Below are 25245 nucleotides of genomic sequence, written 5' to 3' on the forward strand. Positions count from 1 at the left end.
GTCCCAATTAAAGATTCCCATTCGGGATTTCAGCTGGAGTGAAAGCAGAGCCTCCCGGGGAAATGTTTGATAATGGTCAAGGAGGAGATTGACAAATAAAGCTTGAGGAGCAACTGAAGGAGCAAGGTCTGCGTGGAGACTAAGGAAGTTTATACAAGTTTAGAATCTGTGGAGGACAGAACAGGGAGGAGACAGGGCAGGAAGTATAAATGGGAGGGGGGAAAGTCAATATTTGCTAATAAAAGAAACAAACAGAAAGTAAAATATACTGTACGTCACAGACTTCGCTGTTCCTTTCACAGGCTTAAGTAAAGGTAAAGGTTCCCCTTGCACATAGTTGCTAGTCGTTCCTGACTCTAGGGGGCGGTGCTCATCTCTGTTTCAAAGCCAAAGATCCAGCCAAAGACGTCTCTGTGGTCATGTGGCCGCCATGACTAAACACCGAAGGTGTTCCCTTCCCACCAAAGGCGGTCCCTATTTTTCTACTTGCATTTTTTACGTGCTTTCAAACTGCTAGGTTGGCAGAAGCTGGGACAAGTCACGGGAGCTCACTCCGTTACGCAGCACTAGGGATTCGAACCGCCAAACTGCTGACCTTTCTGATCAACAAGCTTAGAATCTTAGCCATTTGGCTTACATGTTCATAAAAATCTGGCCCATTCAGATCTAAAAGCTCTTATTCATCAAAGCTGGTTCTTCTCTCTCTCTCTACCTTGTTGTTGTTAGTTGCAAAGCCATGTCCATCGTGACCCCATGGACCTCACTCCTCCAGGTCTTTCTGTCCTCTACCATCCTCTGAAGTCCATTTAAGCTCACGCCTACTGCTTCTGTGACTCCATCCAGCCACCTCATTCACTGTCGTCCCCTTCTTCTTTTGCCCTCAATCTTTCCCAGCATTAGGCTCTTCTCCAGTGAGACTCTCTGCCTCGTTGTATTCAAAAGTGTAGCTGATTGTAAAATCCCTGATTATTCACATCAAATTTTCAGCTTCAAGAAGCACAATAGGATGAAATGATCTACCCCCTCAGGTATTTTCCTGCCAACCATAACATCTAAACCAAACTTTGACACATTCTTATCCCTTTTCCCTTTTAAACTCAAGTAGACATGTAACGCCATACATTACAGAACTTAGTATGAAGGGATGTCATCTTTGGTGCACGCAAAGTTGCCTCATCCAGTTCCCCAATCTCACATCACAAACACCAAAGCAATGAAGACAGAAATCCTGCAGACTTTTATCTTCAGTTGGTTTTTAAAAAAATCATTTCAAGAATTACGTGCAATGCTATATACCCCAACAGTCCACAAAACACTGGTTCCATTGTTTTAAGTTCTTAAGAGAGCTATTATGAAGACAACAAGCAGAGAGGAAGATGGACAGAAACTTAAGAACCAGTGGTGGGATTCGGCCAGTTCGCACCTATTCGGGAGAACCGGTTGTTAACTTTCTAAGCAACTCGGAGAACCGATGGTTGGAAGAAATTTTATTTTGTTTTGTTTCCACTTTACAAGGCTAATCCTGTAAGGAAGGCAGGAAGGAGACATTCCGGTGTTGTTTCTAGACTAATTTTTATTGCCTTGCTTACAGAAACTGCCTCTCCGGTTAACCCTTATTACATTCTAACAGCTAAGACGAAGCGCCCACTGACGTGAGTGACGTTGAGTTGGCCACACCCACCCAGTCACATGACCACCGAGCCCTGCCTTCCCAGCTGGTCATTAGGGCAGAGAACCGGTTGTTAAATTATTTGAATCCCACCACTGCTAAGAACCATGGTGTATACTGGCTATCAAGGAAAGACAAAATAAGAATGAAACCAATATCAGATACAAATCTCCAATCAACTACGCAAGAATGAAACTAACTTGTATTCTTGTTCAGTTGTTACCAACAAGCGGGTTTGTATTCTTCTAGGCAACTTTGAGAAGCAGAATGAAGGAGCTGCATTGAAGGCTGAGACTGACAGAAACACAGACAGGGGACACCTACTTAAGGAGAAGAGTTTCGATGGCAACATGGGGTATCCCCAGAACTTGCTCAGGGTTAGGTTAAGTTTTTGTGTATTAAATTCCAGAAATCCAGAAGGGGTAAAGTACCAGGCAATGGAGGACGAAAATGAAAATCCAAAATCCAAAGAACTACAGAGCAATCCAGCCCTGATAATAAGAGCCGAGGTGGCGCAGTGGTTAAATGCAGCACTGCGGGCTACTTCAGCTGACTGCAGTTCGGCTGTTCAAATCTCACCGGCTCAGGGTTGACTCAGCCTTCCATCCTTCCGAGGTGGGTAAAATGAGGACCCGGATTGTTGTTGGGGGCAATTTGCTGACTCTGTAAACCGCTTAGAGAGGGCTGAAAGCCCTATGAAGCGGTATATAAGTCTAACTGCTATTGCTCTTGCTATAAGGGGAAAAATATTTCCATTGACAAATGAAGTGTGGAACAAATTACCAGAAAAGTGAGAAGTTCCCCTTTGCTGGTTGCGCTAAAAACAGTTGCTAGACAGTCACAGAATGGTCTTAGTGGCTTTAATCTTGATTCTACGATTTAAATCCTCATTCATCAAAAAGCCATTTTCAGTCATTTACTTTTGCTACTGCCGAAGCTGTTGGATGCTGAAGGGGAAGTAACATTTATAACTTCAGTAGGAAAACCAAACCAGGCATGGAGCAGTTTCAGAAGAGAAAAATCCAACATGTGAAAGACTGCTTGTTTTTTCCCTATTGGCCATGTGGCATTTCCCAGTTCGGCTAATTATATCATCGCTCCTATATAAATCCACCAAAATAGCTGGAGCCTTGCTGGCTGGCCTGACTGAAGAGAAAACTAGAGTCTTAACTAATCCTAGCAGGAGGAGGGAAGCCAGGATGAAAAGGGCAGTGTTATGCCCACCTCCTAGTGATGGTGATGATGATGGTCCCTAGAAGACATCAGTCAGAGATGCCCCCCTGCCCTAACTAGCCAGTGAGGCTAGCTTCAGGTTGTTTAGCAATAGCAATAGCAGTTAGACTTATATACCGCTTCATAGGGCTTTCAGCCCTCTCTAAACGGTTTACAGAGTCAGCATATCGCCCCCACAGTCTGGGTCCTCATTTCACCCACCTCGGAAGGATGGAAGGCTGAGTCAACTTTGAGCCGGTGAGATTTGAACTGCTGAACTGCAGATAGCAGTCAGCTGAAGTGGCCTGCAGTACTGCACCCTAACCACTGCGCCACCTCGGCTCTTCAATAGGACAAAAGTAACTTCTAGGGTTAGCGCCTCATTTGCAGCCAATTGTCAGTGCAACGAAAGGACCCTATTGTTTTGCGTATGGACACACACGTAGCACTCATGGAGAGGACTGCCCTTAGCCGCAATTATCAAAAATGCATAATTTAAAGGTGTCGCATCATCAAAAGAGGTGGCCCTCCTCTCCTCAAAGGAGGAGTCTCTCACCTAATCAATGCATGCGTTTTTGAGATTTACCTTTGCGTTCAAAAGAAAGCGGCATATTGCTCGCTCTGCCAAGTTATCAGACTGGTCACCCGCTTCCTATTCTCACTTGCTAATTTGACAGTAGCAGAATAGGTTTGAATCCACCTGGTCACTTACAGCAGCGGTCCCCAACCCCCGGGCCACGGATCGGTCCCGGTCCGTGGATCAAATGGTAGCGGGCTGCCCAAGGAACATTATATTATTTCCATTTTACTTACTGTGGTGTACTTCTCTCGGGTTTGTTCGACTTTCCATGGACGAGAGGTTAACCGGGAGCTGAGAGACGTCACCTAAAGCCGCACCAATACCACGCATGCACAAAATATCGTGATATCGGGGCGCTCTTCTCTCTGTTCACCGGTACTTTCTCATGTTTAACAGTGCTTGGTGTATGTGTATATTGTGTTTGCTCAAATCTAACCCACAAATTAGCAAGAAAAGTCATGGCGGAATACCTTGAGATTGCCACCACAGCACTTAAATCCCTATTGCCATTTCCGACATCCTATCTGGGTGAAGCGGGGTTTTCTGCAGTGACAGCAACCGAAACAAAACAACGGAATATGCTGGACATAAGCAACACACTTTGGGTGTCATTGTCTCCTATTACCCCCAGATGGAACTGTCTCGTTGCAAAGAAACAAGCTCTCATTGATTTAGCGTTCTAGTGCGTTAGAATGTTAAATCACTTTATATTCATTTTTTGGTGTAACTGTATTTTATTTTGAAGGCATGTTTAAATACAATCAAATTAAAATTATTAAATCAAAACAATCTAAAATATAAACAATCAATGCCTCCCCCCCCTCAGCGGGCCGCGGTAAAATTATCAAACGTTGACCGGTCCGTGGCGTTAAAAAGGTTGGGGACCACTGACTTATAGCATCTTTGCACTGTTTCAAAGCAAGACTAGCAGCCCATTCTTCGGAACCTTATCAATTTGCACAATAATCCTATGTGCACTTGACTCCCGAGGACTTATTCTGCCAAAAATATTTTGAGAGGCAATTAAAAATAAATTACTACGGACTTGCCATCCCTTCAACATTAGATCTACTATGCCAATACTGCTGGATCTATTTCATTTCATTAACCTTATCAAAAGGGTTATAAAGTAATTAGTTTTCAGGAAAAGGTGCTTCTAGTGTACACAGACAGGACATATATATCAGCATGCACATATGAGCAAGCATTCTGCTCTGGGAAGCAGATTACATTAGGCGCACTGGCGGACTAAATTAAACTGCGTGGCACTTTCAAATGTGAGAATTCTTTTTTTTTTTTAAATCGTTAAGGACCAACTTAACAACAACAAAAACCCTGCAAAGTGGAAACTTAAAAGAATTATACAATGCCACAAGTGATGAAGTTCACATCCCATGCTAAATCAGAGTAACAGAATACAATTATCAGGTTCACATAACAGCTTAGGCACACACTGCTAAATCATGATGTGTGACAAGTTGGTTCATATGGCCTGCTAAAAGAACAGCCAAGTTCCTACAACATTTGAACTCCAAACTGCCCAACCTCATTTTAGCATGATCTACAATTTTATGGGAACTTGGTCCCTGAATGCCACAAAGAGACTTATTGAGAGACACATCTTAGACTTGCCTCTCTACTACTGATTGATACTCTATGCTAGATTAAGTTCCTTGCACCACACTATAATTTGAGTGCAACAGAAATAAGAACAGATTAGTGCATTCACAGGAACCTGATTGCACAAAAATCACACCATCCACTGTTTCCTAAACTTGGCAACTGTAAGATGTATGGGCTTCCAGAAATCTCTTAAGCTAAAATTTTCCCTCCCAAGATGTATTTTGTTCGTGACCTGACAAAAGTGCTAACGTCATAAGCGCGCCGACAACACCACGGCGCTAAAACCGCGATGTCAAAAGCGCGCCGACAACAGCGCACCGACAGAAGCGCGATTTAATTTAAGGTAAGGTTTACGCTTAGGTTTAGGGTTAGGTTTAGGGGTAGGCTTAGGGTTACGTTACAGCGCGCTTCTGTCGGTGCCCTTTAGGGCTAATTTGTCGCTCATTCGTCGCGCGGTTTCGTCACCGCGGTTTAGTCAGGCGCGCTTTTGTTGTGCGCGCATTTGTGGTGGAACCATTTTGTTTTGTCATGAAGGTAGTAAAAGTAATGGTAACAGCAATGAAGTCTCATAATGCTTTTAAAAAAATGCCTGCAGAGCCCATTTCATTAGAAAACAGGCCCCTTTAGACTTCAAATGTGACTCAAATTCGCTGCACGTGACATCAACATGAAATACCTTGTGTTTCACAAACTATCTCTTAGCACTCTTCTTACCTCAATGAGGTATCTGGATGTACTTCCATGTGGGTTTCCAGCCCAAACTTGCAAGAGAACTCTTTGAAACAGACTGGACATCGATAAATTTCATCAGCCCTTTTTTCGGTTTCACCATTTTGCGGTTCCTCCACAACCTGTTCATGGTAAAAAAAAAGAAAAGAAAAAAAAAAAGGAGAAATGTTAAAACCCAGGTTGCAATTCAAGTAACAGCTTCTGAAAGCAATACATTTCAGCTGGTAAATAATTCACTGCTGTATCCCTTAGCTAAATGTTACAAAAAGGGATTTACTCTATAAGGATAAACCAGGAATTTCTTTTTATATTTGGAGATCCTTTTTTAAAAGAAAAAAGTCATCAACATTAAGGAATGTGAATATTTCCTTACAAAGCATTTTAGTTTAACTGGTTTAACTTTAGTTTAACTGGTTTAACTTTAGTTTAACTGGTTTAACTTTAGTTTAACTGGTTTAACTTTAGTTTAACTAGTTTAACTTTAGTTTAACTAGTTTAACTTTAGTTTAATTAGCTCTTTTGATCTGTTTAGATATTTCTCTCGTTCCACACTCACTTTATCCTTTTAAGAGGTACTCCACATCACACAGAATATGAACATATGGAGGAAACTACTTCATTTCTGAAAGCTATCAGGCAAAACAATTTCATCACAATCAATCAACTTGTCACTCAGTCAAAACAAATCCAGTGTAGGAATGTAATTATTCCAAATAATAATAATAAAGTACAAAGAATCAAAATGCAGAATTCAAAACATTATTTGAAGTTGCCGTGTTGACAGAGGTGGTTTTCCACTAATATTTTATGATGAACCTTTGGAGATAATCCAAAGTTACACGATCATTTATTTAACATCAGTCCTTGAGATAAATAATGGAGATCAGCACAGATAAATAGACATCTCCACATCTTCTTCTGTTGGCTGGGAACTACAGGAGCTGAAGAAAAACCTACAATGTTTTTATTTCTTGTCCTGACTAGTTACTTTGTTAAGTATATATCTTTATCCAAAATACTTTGCATAATACTTTCGTAAGAAGTATGCACAACTTCTAAAGTGTGCTGTGTGTCTAAAATTACAAGCTGGCTATTGTGTATCTGTTATACTTTGCCTTCTTTCCATTTTTAAGTGATTAACTGAATTCATAATCTCTCGTTTTAAGCAACCGGCGGGATTTATTTATTTTTTGCGCTAAAGGACCTTCTTTGCTGGACTCTGTTCTTCCTTGTCGGCCTCGGCCTCGTGACTGAATTTCCGTTTAGTGGACAAGCGCCTGCGTTTCAGCGGGGAGGCAGGGATTGTATTCGTGGCGCCCGTGGCATCCTTCTCGTGGATTTTCATATGTCTAAAGTCGGGTGGGAAAAGAGTGAGAAGGCAAAAAAGAAGACGCTCGTTACAAGTTCTGAACTGGAAGGAAGTTCTAATCAAAGTTATACTTGCAAAGATGCCAATACGTGCGAGACCGTCTTCTGCCACATACCTCCCTTAGACCAATAAGATCGCACAGGATGGGCCTTCTCCGGGTGCCTTCAGCGGGACAATGCCGGCTGGCGACGCCAAGGAGTAGGGCCTTCTCTGTTGCCGCTCCGGCCCTATGGAATGAGCTGCCCCCAGAGATCCGGGCCCTGCCCACTCTCATGGCCTTCCGCAAAGTCATTAAAACCTGGGTTTTCCGGCAGGCCTGGGGCTGTAAAGGAGCCGAGGTGGCACAGTGGTTAAATGCAGCACTGCAGGCTACTTCAGCTGACTGCAGTTCTGCAGTTCGGCTGTTCAAATCTCACCGGCTCAGGGTTGACTCAGTCTTCCATCCTTCCGAGGTGGGTAAAATGAGGACCCAGACTGTGGGGGCGATATGCTGACTCTGTAAACCGCTTAGAGAGGGCTGAAAGCCCTATGAAGCGGTATATAAGTCTAACTGCTATTGCTATTGTTGACCCCTTGACTGAGGTCCAGCCCCCCCCCCCCCCCGGATTGGGTGTATGTCGTGCTTCTTTTTAACTTTGTTGTGTCTCGTTTTTTAAATTCTTTTTTAATATTTTCATTTCTGTAAGCCGCCCAGAGTCCTTCGGGATTGGACGGCCTAGAAATCCAATAAATGATGAATGATGATAAATGAATTTCTTGTTTAAGGAAACTCAAATCATAAGAATAAGCGTTGTTGTTGTTTTTTTTTAATATGCTAGTTACTAAGCTTTTCAACATCAATTTAAGGTATACAAAAGAGCACATTATCTGACAAGCCAAAGACAACAAAAGTACTTTTAGGTTAGACTGAGGCCACATTTTCCAAATACCACTCCTAAGGGAGAGCCACCAGTATCTTTAATCCTTCATGATCTGAAAGTGTTTTGTCGTGAGCCCTCATTTCAGAACACACAGGATGTAGTCAGTGCACAAACCCACAGCTGTTAACTGACTCACTAAAGCATCTTTCCCCTGTTTTAACTTCCCCATTTTTTAACGATGTGTCAAGTCATTTGTCCCCGAAACGGAGGTGCAAGAGAAGAGGAGAGACATTTGGTGAGGGCGGTGGTTTGCACGTTGTCTCATACAGTCTTGAGTTGACGAAAACTTGTTCCATTATGGCTCCGTAAATACTTTAGCATGCTAAAATTCTGGGTCTCCACTGAGGCAAATGGAAATATTCATGCTAACAAGGGGGCAGCAAAAAACAACAATAACAATAACAACAACAACAGCAACAACCTTCAGAGTACATTTGGTAAAGTGCAATCAACTCAGAAATAATGACTTTAAGCAAATCCAGATGCATCCAAGAATTATAGTGAGCTTTGCTTATTTTTCATAAAACCCATTCTGTACAGTCATGGTTGCAGAAGTGATATTCAGCAGGTTTTGACCAGTTCTGGAGAACCAGTAGCGGAACTTTTGAGTGGTTTGGAGAACCGGTAAATACCACCTCTGACTGGGCCTATCTCCATCTATTCTCTGTCTTCAGAGTCCCAGCTGATTGGGAGGGAATGGGGATTTTGCAGTAACCTTCCTCTGGAGTGGGGACGGAATGGAGATTTTACAGTATCCTTCCCCTGCCACGCCCACCGAGCTATGCCACGCCCACCAAGCCACATCCATAGAACCGGTAGTAAAAAAACATTGAATCCCACCACTGATGGGCTGGTTCTCCTGGGACATACTGGTACTGATTTAATAAATAGAGAAATAAACAGTGCAACTGATAAAGATCTCACAAGATGGGCCTTCTCCGGGTGCCGTCGACTAGACAATGTCGTCTGGCAGCCCCCCAGGGGAGGGCCTTCTCTGTAGCTGCCCCGGCCCTATGGAACGATCTACCCCCAGAGATCCGGACCCTCCCCACTCTCTCAGCCTTCCGTAAGTCTATTAAGACCTGGCTATTCCGGCAGGCTGTTTTAAATTTTTTAGTATTTTTAAATTGTTTTTATGTAAGCCGCCCGGAGTCCTTCGGGATTGGGCAGCATATAAATTTATTAAACATTAAACATAAAGCAAGCTCAGAATTCATAGGCAATCTTAAACTGAAAAATACTTGTGTATATAAACTTATCATTATTAGGGACATACATTTCAATTTAAAGTTAAATAAACCAAGAGGGAAGAACCATCCATTGGAAAATGATGTCAGCAGAATTATCAATTTGTCATTTTTTTTAAAGGGAAACTCCTAATTCTAAATGTGTGGCTCCAGTTTCCCAGAACCAAAGGAGATTGAAGAAGGGACTTAACAGAAGTAAGGAAGTCGGAGACTGGAGGTACTATAGGAAAAGAAGGGGGGGGCTTGGAGGAGGGTAATTAAGGGTAGGGATATAATTGAACTTTCCACCTAGAACCAAACCTGATTATACGGGATGAAAAAAAATTAGGTACACAGGACATTCAACCAAAATGACCAAGATTGTATCAAAAGAATATATAAATCTAATAAATCTCAAATCTCAAAAGAGAACTAATCATCTCTGCGGCATTGAGATTTTTCTCATGGAGAATTTCACCTAGTTAACTGAATGCCCAGGCTCCAACAATTAACTAAGTAACAGCAAAGAGAAATATTCAGATGATAAGGAGATGATATCATTTAATCCTATTAGAAATACAGAAGAGAAGTCTATTCACTGGAGTATATTATTGAAATTTAAGAAGGTTCCCTTCGCACATATGTGCTAGTCGTTCCCGACTCTAGGGGGCGATGCTCATCTCCGTTTCAAAGCCAAAGAGCCAGTGGTGTACAAAGACATCTCCGTGGTCATATACACTATACTGCCAAAAGTATTCGCTCACAACTGATTCTGATTATTTGGATGGGTGAGCGAATACTTTTGGCAATATAGTGTAGATTTGTACTTACGACTAAATTTATTTATAATTTTGACAATAGCAATAGCAATAGCAGTTAGACTTATATACCGCTTCATAGGGCTTTCAGCCCTCTCTAAGCGGTTTACAGAGTCAGCATATTGCCCCCAACAACAATCCGGGTCCTCATTTTACCCACCTCAGAAGGATGGAAGGCTGAGTCAACCCTGAGCCGGTGAGATTTGAACAGCCGAACTGCAGATAACAGATCAGCTGAAGTAGCCTGCAGTGCTGCATTTAACCACTGCATCACCTCGGCTCGACAAAGCAGGATATTTTTTTTTCTTTCAAATAAGGAAAAAATGAAACAAAAAGATAATTAAAGGACAAACGGCATAAAACATGGCATTTTTTTCTGCTCCTCATACTCTGCACCACAAAGGTATGCTGGAATCTTAAATTATAAGTTTTAGATGACTTCCGCTTCTTCAGACTTGACAAGCAGAATACAAAACCCACGAACAACTGAAATATTTTAGCTGCTGAAGTGGCCATGGTAATATACCTAAAAAGGCAGTATAATTAAAAGTATGTACCTATGTATGTTTTTACTACTGCAATGTGCTCTACATGGGGCAGCCTTTGAAGAGTATTCGGAGACTTCAACTCGTCCAGAATGCAGCCGCGCGAGCGATTGTGGGTGCACCTCGGTACACCCACGTTACACCTATCCTCCGCGAGCTGCACTGGCTACCGATTGGTCTCCGGATACGCTTCAAAGTGCTAGTCGTAACTTATAAAGCCCTTCATGGTATTGGACCTGGGTACTTGAGAGACCGCCTGCTGCCAATTACCTCCCAAAGACCCGTCAGATCTCACAGGGTCGGCCTCCTCCGGGTTCCGTCCACCAGCCAATGCCACCTGGCTACTACCCGGGGGAGGGCCTTCTCTGTAGCAGCTCTGGCCCTTTGGAATGAACTCCCCGCGGAGATCCGGACCCTCACCTCTCTCCAGGCCTTCCGGAAAGCCGTCAAAACCTGGCTGTGCCGGCAGGCCTGGGGTTGATGAGTTCCCCTCCCCTCTCGACTGGTATGGCTGTGTGATTTTCGTGTATTTTAATTATGTGTACTGTGGTTTATGTTCCCTTTCCCCTTTGAGTTGTTCGCCACCCTGAGTCCCTCCTGGAGAAGGGTGGCATACAAATAAACCAAATACAATACAATACAATACAATAATCAGTGTAATCATTTTTATATATTGACAAATGAAACTAACATTTTCTGGACTAAGGAATTCATGGGAAGGATTTAGAAAATGCAGCTTAAATGAAATCAAGATGCATTCCAATATTCATCGTGTCCAATTAAACTCAAAAGGGATTTACTTTGGAACAGGCATTTATAGAATTACAATCCTACTTTCCATATTTTGCTCTTCTCTCTTTTCACAGAAGGCCTGAATCCCAATAGACACAATTTAATTCATTTCCAGTGGGACAGCCGTGTAAGTATCTCGCAGCACTTTAAATGTGAGCCAATAAAAAAATTTAATAACTCCGTTAAGACATTCTGATTAATGTTGCCAGGTTACCTCAAACATTACTGAAATATATTGTGTATGATCTCCGGCGCCCTCGGTATAGCACATTCTGAAGCCAGTCTAAGACCAACAGTGCTTCATTTCGATGCTGACCGAAAATATTAATTTTAATTCTAACCAGGGCCGGATTTAGATGAAAAGAGGCCCTAGGCTATTCCACTTATGAGGCCCTTTCACCTCCCATTTTTAAGTTTGTAAATTACAATAAAATACATCATTACTGTGATATATATCAATATATATCAATATATATAGCTGGCCTCCCAACGGAGGGCGGCTCTGCTCTGCAGCAAAGGCAGCGAGGCCAGCCGCCTCCCCTGCTGCGCTCAGCTGCCCGGCTCGGCCCCCTCGCTCTCACCTGCCTGGCCGCTGGTGGGCTCCGTGTCGATGGGGCGGCTACTGGGAGCAGCCGCGCCTCTCGCCCGACCGCCGGTGCCGGGAACGTGGGCGGGCTCCCCAACTGCCGCGGCGCTGGAACGATCTTAACCAATACATTTTTATGTTTGTTTATTAGTCATATGCATAGAATTTCTCCTTATTTTCGGTTCAGTCTTTTAGTGTTCACTGTTTTTAGAATAGTGTAATTTTAATTTGAATGTAGGCCCCTCTTGATCTTGAGGCCCTAGGCTGAAGCCTAGTTAGCCTACTGGAAAATCCGGCACTGATTCTAACCAGCCTTAATGGCCTCAGATCAACTTGAAGTCCCCATCATTTTATAGTACATTAGTTGTCTATTTAGGCAATACCGTGGTGTTATTGTTTTTATTGTAGTTGTTTTTACACGGTTATTGTTGTATTTCATTCCAGCAACTACTTAAATTCAATGTGTTGTAAATGTTTGCTATTCAAATTAATTATGGTCCTGAGAAACAGAGATGATCTCTTTATCCAAATTTGTTTGCTCTGGCAGTGATAAATGATCATGGTTTATCAGGCAAACCCAGACCTATACTATTTCAAATGCAATAATTTGAACCTGAGTGCATAAAATAAGACAATTAATTAATTGATTTATAGCCATAGCAATAGCACTTAGACTTGGAGGCAATAAAAAAACAACCATGGCATTTGATTTCATTGATTCAATGCAGAGTAAACTTCCATAAACTTCCAACAGTAAACTGTTATATTTAATAACAGTTCAGAAGGGGTCTTGGAATTTTATTCAAAAGCTTTGTGTAGCTTTATGTAACCCTGGGATCTAAGTTCATCTATCTTGTGTAAGAACCAATTAGTATCACAGAAATGATGCTCCTAATATTTGTCACGTATATTAGAAATACATAATGTAAATAATTTACAGAAGCTCATCTCAATTGCACTTCTATAAATTATGTAAGAAAAATAAGGTTCTACATTTAGGCAAAAAAAACCAACAACCCACAAATGCACAGCTATAGACTAGGGGGACCTGGTTCAACAGTAGGAACTGCAAGCGGAAGCTTGGTGTCCTAGTGGACAATCACTTAAATATGAACTATAAGTGTTGTGGCCCAGCGGGAGCTGTTGGAGCTGCCACCAGACTCCGACAGCGAGGGGCCCTATGAGTCGGCTCTGGAGGAGATGGACCAGTGGAGTGGAAACAAGGGAGAGTGAGCTGGAGGCCAGCAGTGAGTTGTTCCTGGATGCACGCCATCGAAGAGCTACTAGGCGTCAAGAACAATTACGCAATTACAGGAGGTGATTGTGCTCAGCTGGTGGTCATTAGGCTCCTCTCCAGACTATAAAAAGCTACTGGTGCACACGCCCCTCTTTGCAGAAGTCAACGCAGGATTGAATGTCGGAGGACATTACTGTGAGCTTGGCAAGCTGGATTGTTGCCAAGCCTTATCTTGCTGCCTGAGTTTGTCTGAGTTGCTGCCAAGGTCCTTATCTGTTTGTTCTGCTTGGCTTTCAGCCACCAAGGTCTTGGTGTCTTGCTATTAGAGTACATTCCAGTTAAGCTTGTCTCGGCATTCGTTACTTGACGGAGGAGGGGGTCAGAACACATAAGTATGTTGCTGCTGATAAAAAAGCCAATGCAGTCCTTAGCTGCATTAACAGAGCAGTACAATCAAGATCACATGAAGTGTTAGTACCACATGCCTTGGTAAGACCACACTTGGAAAATTGCAATCCCGTTTTGATTCCCATGATAGAAAAAAAAGATGTTGAGATGTTAGAAAAGTGCAGAGAAGATCAACAAAGACAACTAGGGAACTGGAGGCTAAACCATATGAAGAACACTTGCAGAAATTGGGTATGTCTAGTTTAATGAAAAGAAGGACCAAGAGTGATATGATAGCAGTGTTCCAATATCTCAGGGGTTGCCACAAAGAAGAGGGAGTCAAGCTATTCTCCAAGGCACCTGAGGGTAGAACAAGAAGCAATGGGTGGAAACTAATCAAGGAGAGAAACAACTTAGAGCTAAGGAGAAGTTTCCTGATAGTTAGAACCATCAATGAAACAGCTTGCCTCCAAAAGTTATAGATGTTCCAATACTGGAGGCTTTTAAGAAGAGATTGGACAATTTGTCTGAAATGGTATAGGGTCTCTGGCTTGAGTGAGGTTAGACTAGAAGTCCTCCAAGGTCCCTTGAAACTCTATTATTCTGTCAATACATCACAATGAGGTAGGTTTTCAGCATCTGTTGCACATATAACCTTAAAGCAAACATTTCTTGCTTCTCCCTCTCTGCCCTTAGCATAAGATAATGTCCACCCTTTCCTTAGAAAGCACGAAAAATAACTGTAATGAAAAGCAAGCAATGAGTAGAACTTTCTAAACAGTTCTAAATGGAGACAAACTTATTAAAACATCGATGGAAATGCCAGGACGTTCCCCTATTTCTTTCACTAAGTCTGACTAAGAACACTTGTCGCTTTGAAATAATTAATTCTTTTGGTAAAAGTAATCTTCTTTTAAAGCCCTCTTAAAGGGTTTCATACAAGCCAAAGGTGTGACCAGTTTAGAAGTTATTGTTCATAGGCGAGTTTATTTTCACATCTGTCAAACCATAAGAAAGGTCTTGCTGAATCAGCCCGAAGACCTATTTAACCCAGTATCCTGTTTCCACCGTGGCCCACCAGAGGCCTATGATGTGTACCAGCAGGACATAAATACAATAGCATTCTCCCAAGGGGACCCTGCAGCAATTATGCTGAAAAGCATATTGTCTCAAAGGTCAAAAGTAATATAGCTATTATGACTAGCAGCCATTGATAAATTTATCCTCCATGAATCTTTCAGCAAATCATTCTTTCAACTTCTGCACATGTATTTGGAATACTAAGAACTTAGTACACTTATTTATTACGGGGTAAAACGGTTGACGTTCTCAAGAAGTGCTCATCTTCAAACCAGCTCCTTGTGTGGGAAAGGAGAGAAAAATTATCTTTCACACAGAGACACACACACAGACAGACACAGACACACACACAGAGTTCCCTTTTGTACTGGGTTCTCTGCTAAAACCAGCACTATTTCTTGCGATTTTAAAACTGTGTTAATAATCATGTTACCCAATGGGTTACGAAGTAAAAAGTCCAGATGACATGAGGTCATAACCAGTAAAATCTGTACCTTGAAAAGTTTCAAGCACCCACACATATAAAACTCTTCCCCATCCACATTTTGTTCAATGGGAACATCAATTTGCCCCTCCAGCAAGCATTTTTCACATACTTTTTTTCAGCCCCAGAGAGGGAGTGAAAATGATGTGATGATAACCACCGAAGAGGACAAGATCCATTTGGGTAGCAGGATTACATCCATAAGTCTTCCATAGCTACTTAGAGTTTAACTTTAAAGTTTTTTTTTTAAATCATGCCACTAAAAAATAGTCACCTACTTTGGTGATCATGGAGTCTGCAACCCTCTGCTGGAAAAGGGTTTGAAGTATTCTGGTATTTTTTGATATATCTGCAGGTTTTTGCTGTTGTTTCTTTCTGGTTTCCAGCTCACGTGAGCTTTAGGACAGCATTTCCAAATTCTACCAAGCATTCCATATACGTTCTTTTTCTTAAAAAGGTTACACATTCTTGTAAAACAATTCACCAATTTGTATTTGCGGTACGCAAGTATACCTACTTTTGAGCTCACAAAATTGAATTCCCTGTCCCTTTAAAAACCAGCTAGCTTTTTTGAATCAACTGTGTTAAGAATGAGTAACACAGTAAATGCATAATTCTCTTGATAAAACTGTCAGCCAGCCCTGCCCTTATGCATAATAGAGCCGAGGTGGCGCAGTGGTTAGGGTGCAGTACTGCAGGCCACTTCAGCTGACTGCTATCTGCAGTTCAGCGGTTCAAATCTCACTGGCTCAAGGTTGACTCAGCCTTCCATCCTTCCAAGGTGGGTGAAATGAGGAGCCAGATTGTTGGGGGTGATATGCTGTCTCTGTAAACCGCTTAGAGAGGGCTGAAAGCCCTATGAAGCAGTATATAAGTCTAACTGCTATTGCTATTGCTATAATGCTCTATTATTCTCATCGCTCGCCAATCAATGGCATTCCCTACCATCAAGCTTTCCCCTTTCCAGATTTCACTCTTTTTTTCTTTCTCTTATTTTAACCTGCTGCAGCTTCTCTTTTATATATCACCCATGCAAACAGCTGCGTCCTTATAGAAGCCTTATAAATTTGTAAAGACTCTTGTAGTTAAAAGATTTTATTGTAAGGAGGGGGCGGAAAACCTGGCCAGGAGTCTACAGGTAGAAAGCAATTTTTACGACTCTGCTTGCAAAAGGAAGGACAAAGTTTGACAAGGATGGAAAATCCAGTGGGCCGACTCGGTTTTTTCTGGTAGCTGTTGCTGTTTCACTCGGATACCAGTTGAAGGATCAGCTCAAATGTTTCCCCCACCACCAATCATATCCAACCCGTCCTGCTTTGGCATGCAAGAATGAGCAACTATCAAGAATGCACCTTTCTTAGGCAGAGGAAGAATGGGAGGGAATGTAAGAGTAGGAAAGAGGGGAGGAATGGGAAGAAGAGGGGAAGGGTAAAGGGGAGGAAGGGGAAGGAGAGAAGGGAAAGGAGAGGAGGAAGGAAGGAAGGAGAGAAGAAAGAGAAGAAAGGGGGTAGGAAGGAGGGAAGGAGGGAAGGAGGGAGGGAAGCAAGGAGGGAAGGAAGGAGGGAAGGAAGGAGAGGAGAGAAGAAAGGAGGGAAGGAAGGAGGGAAGGAAGAAGAGAAGAAAGGAGGGAAGGAATGTAGGAGAGAAGGAAGGGGGGAAGGAAGGAGGAAAGGAAGGGGGAAAGGAAGGAGAGAAGGAGAAAAGAAAGGAAGGAAGGAAGGAAGGAAGGAGGGAAGGAGAGAAGGAGAGAAGGAGGGAAGGGGGAAGGAAGGAGGGAAGGAAGGAGAGCAGGAGAGAAGAAATGAGGGAAGGAAAGAGGGAGGGAGGGAAGAAGAAGTAGGACCGTTGTAAGATAAGATGGATCTATGGGATGTTAAAAAAGCAATCTTCAAGTATATTGTTAACAGTAGGGAAAAATTGTTATAAATACATATTATTAATAACAGTTATGAGATCATATAATTGTGAATGTATATATGAAATTGATAAAATAAAAACAAAAAAAGGGAAAAAAAGAATGTACCTTTCTTGTCAGTTCTCTTTTAAACAAGACCAACAAATTGTCACCGTTAAAATAAAAAACACCATTGACAACAAAGAAATATAGCATATGGAGTTGGAACTAAACTGTCAATCGTCCTCCCATTGCATGCACTTTCCTCCACATTCTAGCCCATATGTTAAGCAGCTGGTTCCCATGTTCGCGGGAGGCAGAATAAATTCAGTGTTGTGCCCCTTACAGCCTCTGTAAGCATTTAATGATAACTGTGCAGGAAGTGGGTGAGATGGCCAACAAGAACTAAGGATCTTTGGCATGCTTTGAATTGCTCGCTTGTTGCTTACAGAAATGTTCTGCACCGACACTACATCTGTTTAACGCGACTTGCTTATTAGCGTGATATGTGGATGGGAGCGAAGGAATAATGAGCAGATTATTCTACTGCAGGACATCAGGGTTTCTTCTTGGCTAACTCGTTGCAAACTGTTCTTTTCTGTGTGTGGTTAAAGAACCAGAATATCTGGTTTGCTTGCGGTTTGCTCACTTATTCCTGGTTGATTTCGGGTGCCTCAGCCAAGCCTTTAACCAGCTCACATAAAGGTAAGACTAAAAAAAAACCCTTGAAATTATTGCACTCTACAGTCAAATGATTCAATCTTTTAGCAAATGGGCATTGTTGAAGGCCGAGGTGGGGCAATGGGTAGAGTGCAGTACTGCAGGCCACTTCAGCTGATCTGTTATCTGCAGTTCAGCGGTTCAAATCTCACCGGCTCAAGGTTGACTTCAGCCTTCCATCCTTCCGAGGTGGGTAAAATGAGGACCCAGATTGTGGGGGCGATATGCTGACTCTGTAAACCGCTTAGAGAGGGCTGAAAGCCCTATGAAGCGGTATATAAGTCTAACTGTTATTGCTATTGCTAATTATTCCCAACCCAAGCCTTTTCAGAAGTGCTGGACTATCATTACTAACCATAAACTGAGACTTGTGACTGATTGTAATCTAACCTATCTAAAAATTCCAAATATTTGCTCGATGCCATAAGCAACCTGCAGCAAGTAGTTTTTTTTCCTTCCCAGATTGTCATTCCTAAAATGATAATAAACAATAGGCACTGGTAATGCAGATGGCATCCATCCCTCCACCTGTCCATACCACTATGAAAAATGGGGAAAGTATTATGGAAGGAATGATGTAATGACAGAAAGATGAAATAGTTGCATGTAATATGTGCTCCCTTTCCCCCACACCCCTGCAAATGATCCCACTGAGATTCCATAGTATTCATCTCTTCAGGGATGGATTGGAAGACAAAGGGAATATAATCTACTGCAGTGTTTCTCAACCTTGGCAACTTGAAGGTGTCTGGACTTCAATTCCCAGAATTCCCCAGCCAGCGAATGCTGGCTGGGGAATTCTGGGAGTTGAAGTCCAGACGCCTTCAAGTTGCCAAGGTTGAGAAACACTGATCTACTGTAATTAGAAAGATCAAATTTATGAACCAAACCATGCTTACTTGGGCCAATGTTCTTTTAAGCATATGCAAATCATCAGATTTTTACTAGGCCTGTACCTAGCGTTTGAAGCTGGATTTTAAAAAGCGATGGAGAAACCACAAAAATTTGCAAATGCTATATGAATAAAGTGTTGAAAAAGGGAAAAGAACGAAAATATAAGGCTCTCAAGCACAGCTCACAATCTAAGAAAATTTAACTTTATAGAAAACTGGGATCATTTAATAAGGGAAGTGCCAAAATAAGCATAAACAACGGTTAACATATTTGTATATTTCATGCTAAATGTAGTTTTGGTGGTAATATTAGCAGGGATTACTGCCAGTTCGCAACCCGCACGCAATGTGCATGTGGCAGACGTGCGCCGAGCAGTGGGTGCACCGTTCACTGTAAATTGTTCCGCGCACATGCGCAGAACATTTACAGTGAACGGTGCGTGTGCAATCCCTAAAATTCAAAATGGCAGTGCCCAAGTGGCAGCAAGGGAACTGGTTCAGGGGCATGTCAGGCCTGGGTCGCTGCCGATTCTGCAACCCAGGCCTGAATTCCAATACCGGTTTGATCGCACCGGGATGAACTGGCAGTAACCCACCTCTCTAATGTAGGGTCAGTGTAGTGCAGGGGTAGTCAACCTTTTTATACCTACCGCCCACTTTTGTATCTCTGTTAGTAGTAAAAAAAAAATTTTTTTTTATTTTATCAATTTCATATATACATTCACAATTATATGATCTCATAACTGTTATTAATAATATGTATTTATAACAATTTTTCCCTACAGTTGACAATATACTTGAAGATTGCTTTTTTAACATCCCATAGATCCATCTTATCTTACAACGGTCCTACTTCTTCTTCCCTCCCTCCCTCTTTCCTTCCCTCGTTTCTTCTCTCCTGCTCTCATTCCTTCCCTCCTTCCCCTTCCCTCCTTCTCTTCCTTCCTTCCTTCCTTCCTTCCCTCCTTTCTTTTCTCCTTCTCTCCTTCCTTTCCCCCTTCCTTTCCTCCTTCCTTCCCCCCTTCCTTCTCTCCTACATTCCCTCCTTCCTTCCCTCCTTTCTTCTCTCCTTCTCTCCTTTCTTCTCTCCTTCTAGTAAAATTTTCTAACCACCCACCGGTTCCACAGTAATGGTGATTTTATGAAAACCTAATGAAAATTTTTAAATAATGCTATGAATTTTTTTTTAAAGTCAATTAAATTTAAAAAAAGGAAAGTGCTTCAGTATCGGACAAAACCCCTACCGCCCACCATGAAAGCTGGAACCCGCACTAGTGGGCGGTAGGGACCAGGTTGACTACCACTGGTGTAGTGTAATACTCAAGGTATTATATTAGAGAATATCCAGAATATTCAAATCCTGATATGATGACCCCTATAAGGTTGGCCATCCCCTCTCCCCCCTCCATGAACATACATACACATCACTAAGGAAATGCACACAAAGGATATAAAGACAATCAAAACAGTAAAATAAATTGGATCATCGGTTGTAAATATGTTCAGAGTACTGATGATAACTGGTGAACGATACTTTTTTTTAAAAAAAATCTTTAAATGGGATCAAATGAAAAGCAATGATGGAAGTTGAGTTTTTGGGAAGGAAAAATGAACCTCACCCCAGCCCCCCCCCCCCCCAAAGTGTCAATAAAATGTTAAGCAAAACATGCTACCCTTAGAATAGGAATTTAGAGTAGCTGGACCTGGTGGTCCATTTATTTATTTATTTTTTATTATAAATTTTTATTTTAAACACATCAACAAAAACAAACACATGACTTAAGACAACATAGGAACAAGAAGTTCCATCATATATCATACAGCAGTTCCGTATCGGTTTCTTTGCAGTTAGTGTTTTCCCTTCTATACATTTCTATCTTGAATTGAGGTGGTGCAGTGGTTAAATGCAGCACTGCAGGCTACTTCAGCTGACTGCAGCTCTGCAGTTCGGCGGTTCAAATCTCACCGGCTCAGGGTTGACTCAGCCTTCCATCCTTCCGAGGTGGGTAAAATGAGGACCCGGATTGTTGTTGGCGGCAATATGCTGACTCTGTAAACCGCTTAGAGGGGGCTGAAAGCCCTATGAAGCGGTATATAAGTCTAACTGCTATTGCTATTGCTATTCATGGTCCCCTTATTCGTTATCCATTTTTATGTGCAATTCTATATTTATTTATAGCAATATAGCAGTAGACTTATATACCGCTTCATAGGCCTTTCAGGCCTCTCTAAGCGGTTTACAGAGAGTCAGCATATTGCCCCCAACAATCTGGGTCCTCATTTTACCCACCTCGGAAGGATGGAAGGCTGAGTCAACCCTGAGCCGGTGAGATTTGAACCGCTGACCTGCTGATCTAGCAGTAGCCTGCAGTGCTGCATTTAACCACTGCGCCACCTTGGCTCTTTATTTATACTTAGCTATTTATAACCAAATATTGTTTACCTATATTGTGCTATATATTCTTACTGTCGCTTATTCTCTTACATACAATTCTAGGTATTCATTCACATGGTTATTCTTTTTCTTTGCCATTCTTATACTATCGTTATTCCATTTAAAAGGTTATGATGTACAGTTTGAGTTGCTTTGTTTACCATCCCTAGCACATGTTGTAACACCAACTTATTTTCCCTTTCTTTTCTCCCTTCCTTCCTTCTCTACTTCCTTCCTTCCTCCGCTCCTTCCCCTTCTTTCTTCCCTTACCTCTCCCCTACTCTTACTCTTCCCCTTCCTACCCTCTCTCCTTCTCTTTCTCTCCCTTCCACCCACCTCTCCTTCTCTTTCCCTGGTGGTCTATTTGAAAAGGACCAGAGGATATTTGTGCCTCTTTACAAGTGTGCTCAGCTTTTCCTCTGAAATCAGCACCGAGCCTGCAAGCTTATCTCTACAACCTTGAAAACTGTAAACTGACATTCTTAGGATTCTGATGAGAAGGGCTTGAAAGGAACACCAACTGCCTCCTGGCTATTCGCATGCCCTGCAGCGCACCCATTCAAATGCAAAAACCGTTTCATTTTTATTCCGTGTCTGGCTTTTCCGTTTCTGCCTTCTATCTTTAGCAGGCACATGCCATCACTCCCTTGCAAATAAATCAATATTCAGATTTAAGATCAAAACCCCTTGGAGGATGCAGCGCGGGCCAGAATGGAGCAATTTTGAAAAGAAAAGGGGGGAAAAAGAGGACTTTACACAACTGAAGCTGTTAAAAGCGCAAGTAAAAGCTTGCGCTGAAAGAACAAAAAGGCCAGTCCGTGCATGCTGTGATATCTCATGATGTTACACCACTCCCTAGCACATACGGCTTTCTATGTGCAAAGAGATTTTTCCCGTCTCTCAGACGGAATAGGAAGCACAGGTTCTAAGAAAATTCCCCTGTATCAGGTTAGATCATTTTCTCAGCCTCGCAAGGATTAGGATTAGGATTTATTTTATTTGTATGCCGCCCTTCTCCGGGAAGGACTCAGGGCGGCGAACAACTCCAAAGGGGAAAAGGGGAACATAGAACACAATACAAGTAGTTAAAATAGCCAAGAATCACACAGCCACACAGGTCGAGAGGGGAGGGAACTCATCAACCCCAGGCCTGCCGGCAAAGCCAGGTTTTGACGGCTTTCCGGAAGGCCTGGAGAGAGGTGAGGGTCCGAATCCCTGCGGGGAGTTCGTTCCAGAGGGCCGGAGCTGCCACAGAGAAGGCCCTCCCCCGGGTAGTAGCCAGGTGGCACTGGCTGGTAGACGGAGCCCGGAGGAGGCCGACCCTGTGTGATCTAATGGGTCTTTGGGAGGTAACTGGCAGCAGGCGGTCTCTCAAGTAACAGTAAGTAAGGAGAAATCTTCCCAGGTAAAAAGATTCAGGTAACCAACAAGTGAAAGATATCAGACATCGATTCTAGGAATTGTTGAAAGGAGGTTATATAAGCCCAGGAATTTCTCTATACAGGTAGTCCTCGACTTATGACAACAATTGAGCCCAAAACCTATGTTGTTAAGAGACATTTGCTGAGTTTTGCCACCTTTCTTGCCACAATTGTTAAAGCGAGTCACTGCACTTGTTAAATTAGTAACCCGGCTGTTAAGGGAATCTGGCTTCCCTATATACCATATTTTTTCGGACTGTAAGATGCACCGAAGTATAAGGCGCACCAAGATTTTGAAGAGGTAAATTTAAAAAAAAAAAAAGTTTTTGCCCTCCCTGAGCCCCAGGAGCACTTCGCAGGCCTCCCAAACCCTCTGCATATCCTGGTTTTTTTTGGGGGGGGGGTTGTGAAAAGGGGGCATGCAGAGAGTTTGAGAGGCCTGCAAAGTGCTGCTGGGGTCGGGTAACATGTGACGCGTGGTGAATTTGGGAGGTGAAAAACGCCCCCGTTTTTCGCAAAAACGGGGCATGCAGAGGGTGCGGGACAGTGGTGGGTTTCAAAAATTGTTCGAACCTACTCTGTGGGTGTGGCCTCCTTTGTGGGAGTGGCTTGCTGCCCATGTGACCGGATGGGAGTGGCTTGCCGCCCATGTGACCAGATATGAAGATGCCGACGACACTTGTCAGAACCACCTTAAATTACCTCACACACAGCACTGGCATGCATAAGAATAGGATGCAAACTTGTTTTTTAAAAGGCATCTTTGGTTTGCGTCAAAACAACTTCAACACACGCAATGTTCTGATTGCACCACAAACGCAGTAGTCATCCTTACCTTTCACAGAGGTACTGAGTTTTATAAATAGGAGCAAGATAGTATAGAATAATCATGGTGGGTTTCAAAAAATTTGGAACCTCTTCTGTAGGTGTGGCCTGCTTTCCGGGTCCACTGGTGGAACCTCTTCTAACCGGTTCGGTAGATTTGACGAACCGGTTCTACCAAATAGGTGCGAACTGGTAGGAACCCACCTCTGGTGCGGGAGGCCTGCAGAGTGCTCCTGGGGGCTGGGGAGGGCAACAAACGAGCAAAAAACGGCCCATTTTTCCCCAAAACAGACCCAGTTTTTGCAACAAAAAAAAAAAAGAGGGAGGGCATGCAGAGAGTGTGGGAGGCCTGAACAATGCCCCTGGGTGCTTGGAAGAGTAAAAACAGCCCCATTTTTGTGAAAAACGGGCCCGTTTTTTGCTCATTTTTGCCCTCCCCAGCTCCCAAGAGCACTTTGCAAACCCTCTGCGTGTCCATTATTTTGCGAAAAAACTGGAAGCACAGGGTGGAGTTTCAGGAGGCCAAAAATGCTCTATTCAGTGTATAAGACGCACCCAGATTTTCACCCTCTTTTTTTTGGGGGGGGGGAAGGTGCATCTTATACTCCAAAAAATATGGTAAGTTTGCTTGTCAGAAGGTCGCAAAAGGGGGGGGGGATCATGTGACCCCCCCAACACTGCAACCATCACAAATATGAGTCAGTTGTCAAGTGTCTAAATTTTGATCACGTGACCATGGGGATGTCCATGTGCTGTAAGTGTGAAAAACAGTCTTAAGTCACTTTTTCCAGTGCCGTTGTAACTTGGAACAGTCATTAAATGAACAATCGAGGACTACCGGCACAGAACTGAGAAATAAGCCTGTAAGCAAAATCTTCTCTGAGTATAAAACTACATGCACCCAACTTAATGATGGACAGCATAAGGATATCATCATCGTTATCCATCTGCTTGTACCCACTCTGGGAAAAGAATAGCGGCCAAAATTCTTAACATGGGCAGAAGCATTCCTTCGACTAACACCTTCCCCACTTTCAAATTTCTGACTAGTAAACTACACTGCATGTTTTGACCTAGGAGGATGATCTCCTAAAAGAAATGGATGAACTTCACATGAGCACAGCTTCTAGCGGAATAAAATCTCTGCTATTCACCAAGGCAGCCAATTTGCTTTTTCAGGCTGCTTGTACGAGCCTGGAAAAAGATGTGGCTGCTATAAGCAGCTGACCTATTAATAATTGGAGAAGGCGCATCTTGTTTTCAGGCTTCTTCAGTAACCTGGAGAAAGACCAGCTGCTTTCATAAATAGAGGGGATGCTGTGTTTATGGAAAGTTCAAAAGGCTACGTGACTTCCAAATCATTTTTGAAGTGTGCACGGCCCGACTTTACAGGTTTCCCTCTAGCTTCCAGCATGGCTAAACCATGATCAGATTAAAAGATCTCATGGTGATCAAATAAAAATTCTCTAAAAATATCAAAGCAAGCAGGAACGTGGTGGAAAAATCAATATTCTCTGTTTAACGCCACGGTAAGATCCTTCACTTCTGGGCTTACTCCTCCTCGTTAAAAATAAGTACTCCAAAGCAAAGAGACCATTCATTTACTAAGACATAAGAAATGAAAAGCAATATGAAAAGAGATAAATAGCTGTGCATCAGCGAATCTACGGTGTGGCAAGAATCCCATGGGAAGCACACAGAACCCCCCCTATTAAATGCTAATTTGTTCAAGCTCAGTTCTCTAGAATTGATGCAATAACCAAAATTAAATTCTTGGAGCAGGATGGCAATGCTGAGTAAT

The 25245-nt window shown here is 42.6% G+C and overlaps 1 protein-coding gene across 5 annotated transcripts in view; it reads right to left on the bottom strand.

Moving 5' to 3' along the window:
• RREB1 (ras responsive element binding protein 1) overlaps positions 1 to 25245 on the bottom strand; it is a 193389-nt gene that overhangs the window by 32341 nt on the left and 135803 nt on the right. For all 5 annotated transcript variants that reach the window (XM_032222644.1, XM_032222645.1, XM_032222642.1 and 2 more), the window contains 2 exons: positions 7018 to 7162; positions 5799 to 5935 (listed from right to left, as the gene is read on the bottom strand). In XM_032222644.1, the coding sequence (XP_032078535.1) occupies positions 5799 to 5935; positions 7018 to 7162 (282 nt within the window). The remainder of the gene's footprint in view (positions 1 to 5798; positions 5936 to 7017; positions 7163 to 25245) is intronic.

This window comes from Thamnophis elegans, chromosome 8 (genome assembly GCF_009769535.1).
Source record: "Thamnophis elegans isolate rThaEle1 chromosome 8, rThaEle1.pri, whole genome shotgun sequence".
NCBI lineage: Eukaryota > Metazoa > Chordata > Lepidosauria > Squamata > Colubridae > Thamnophis > Thamnophis elegans.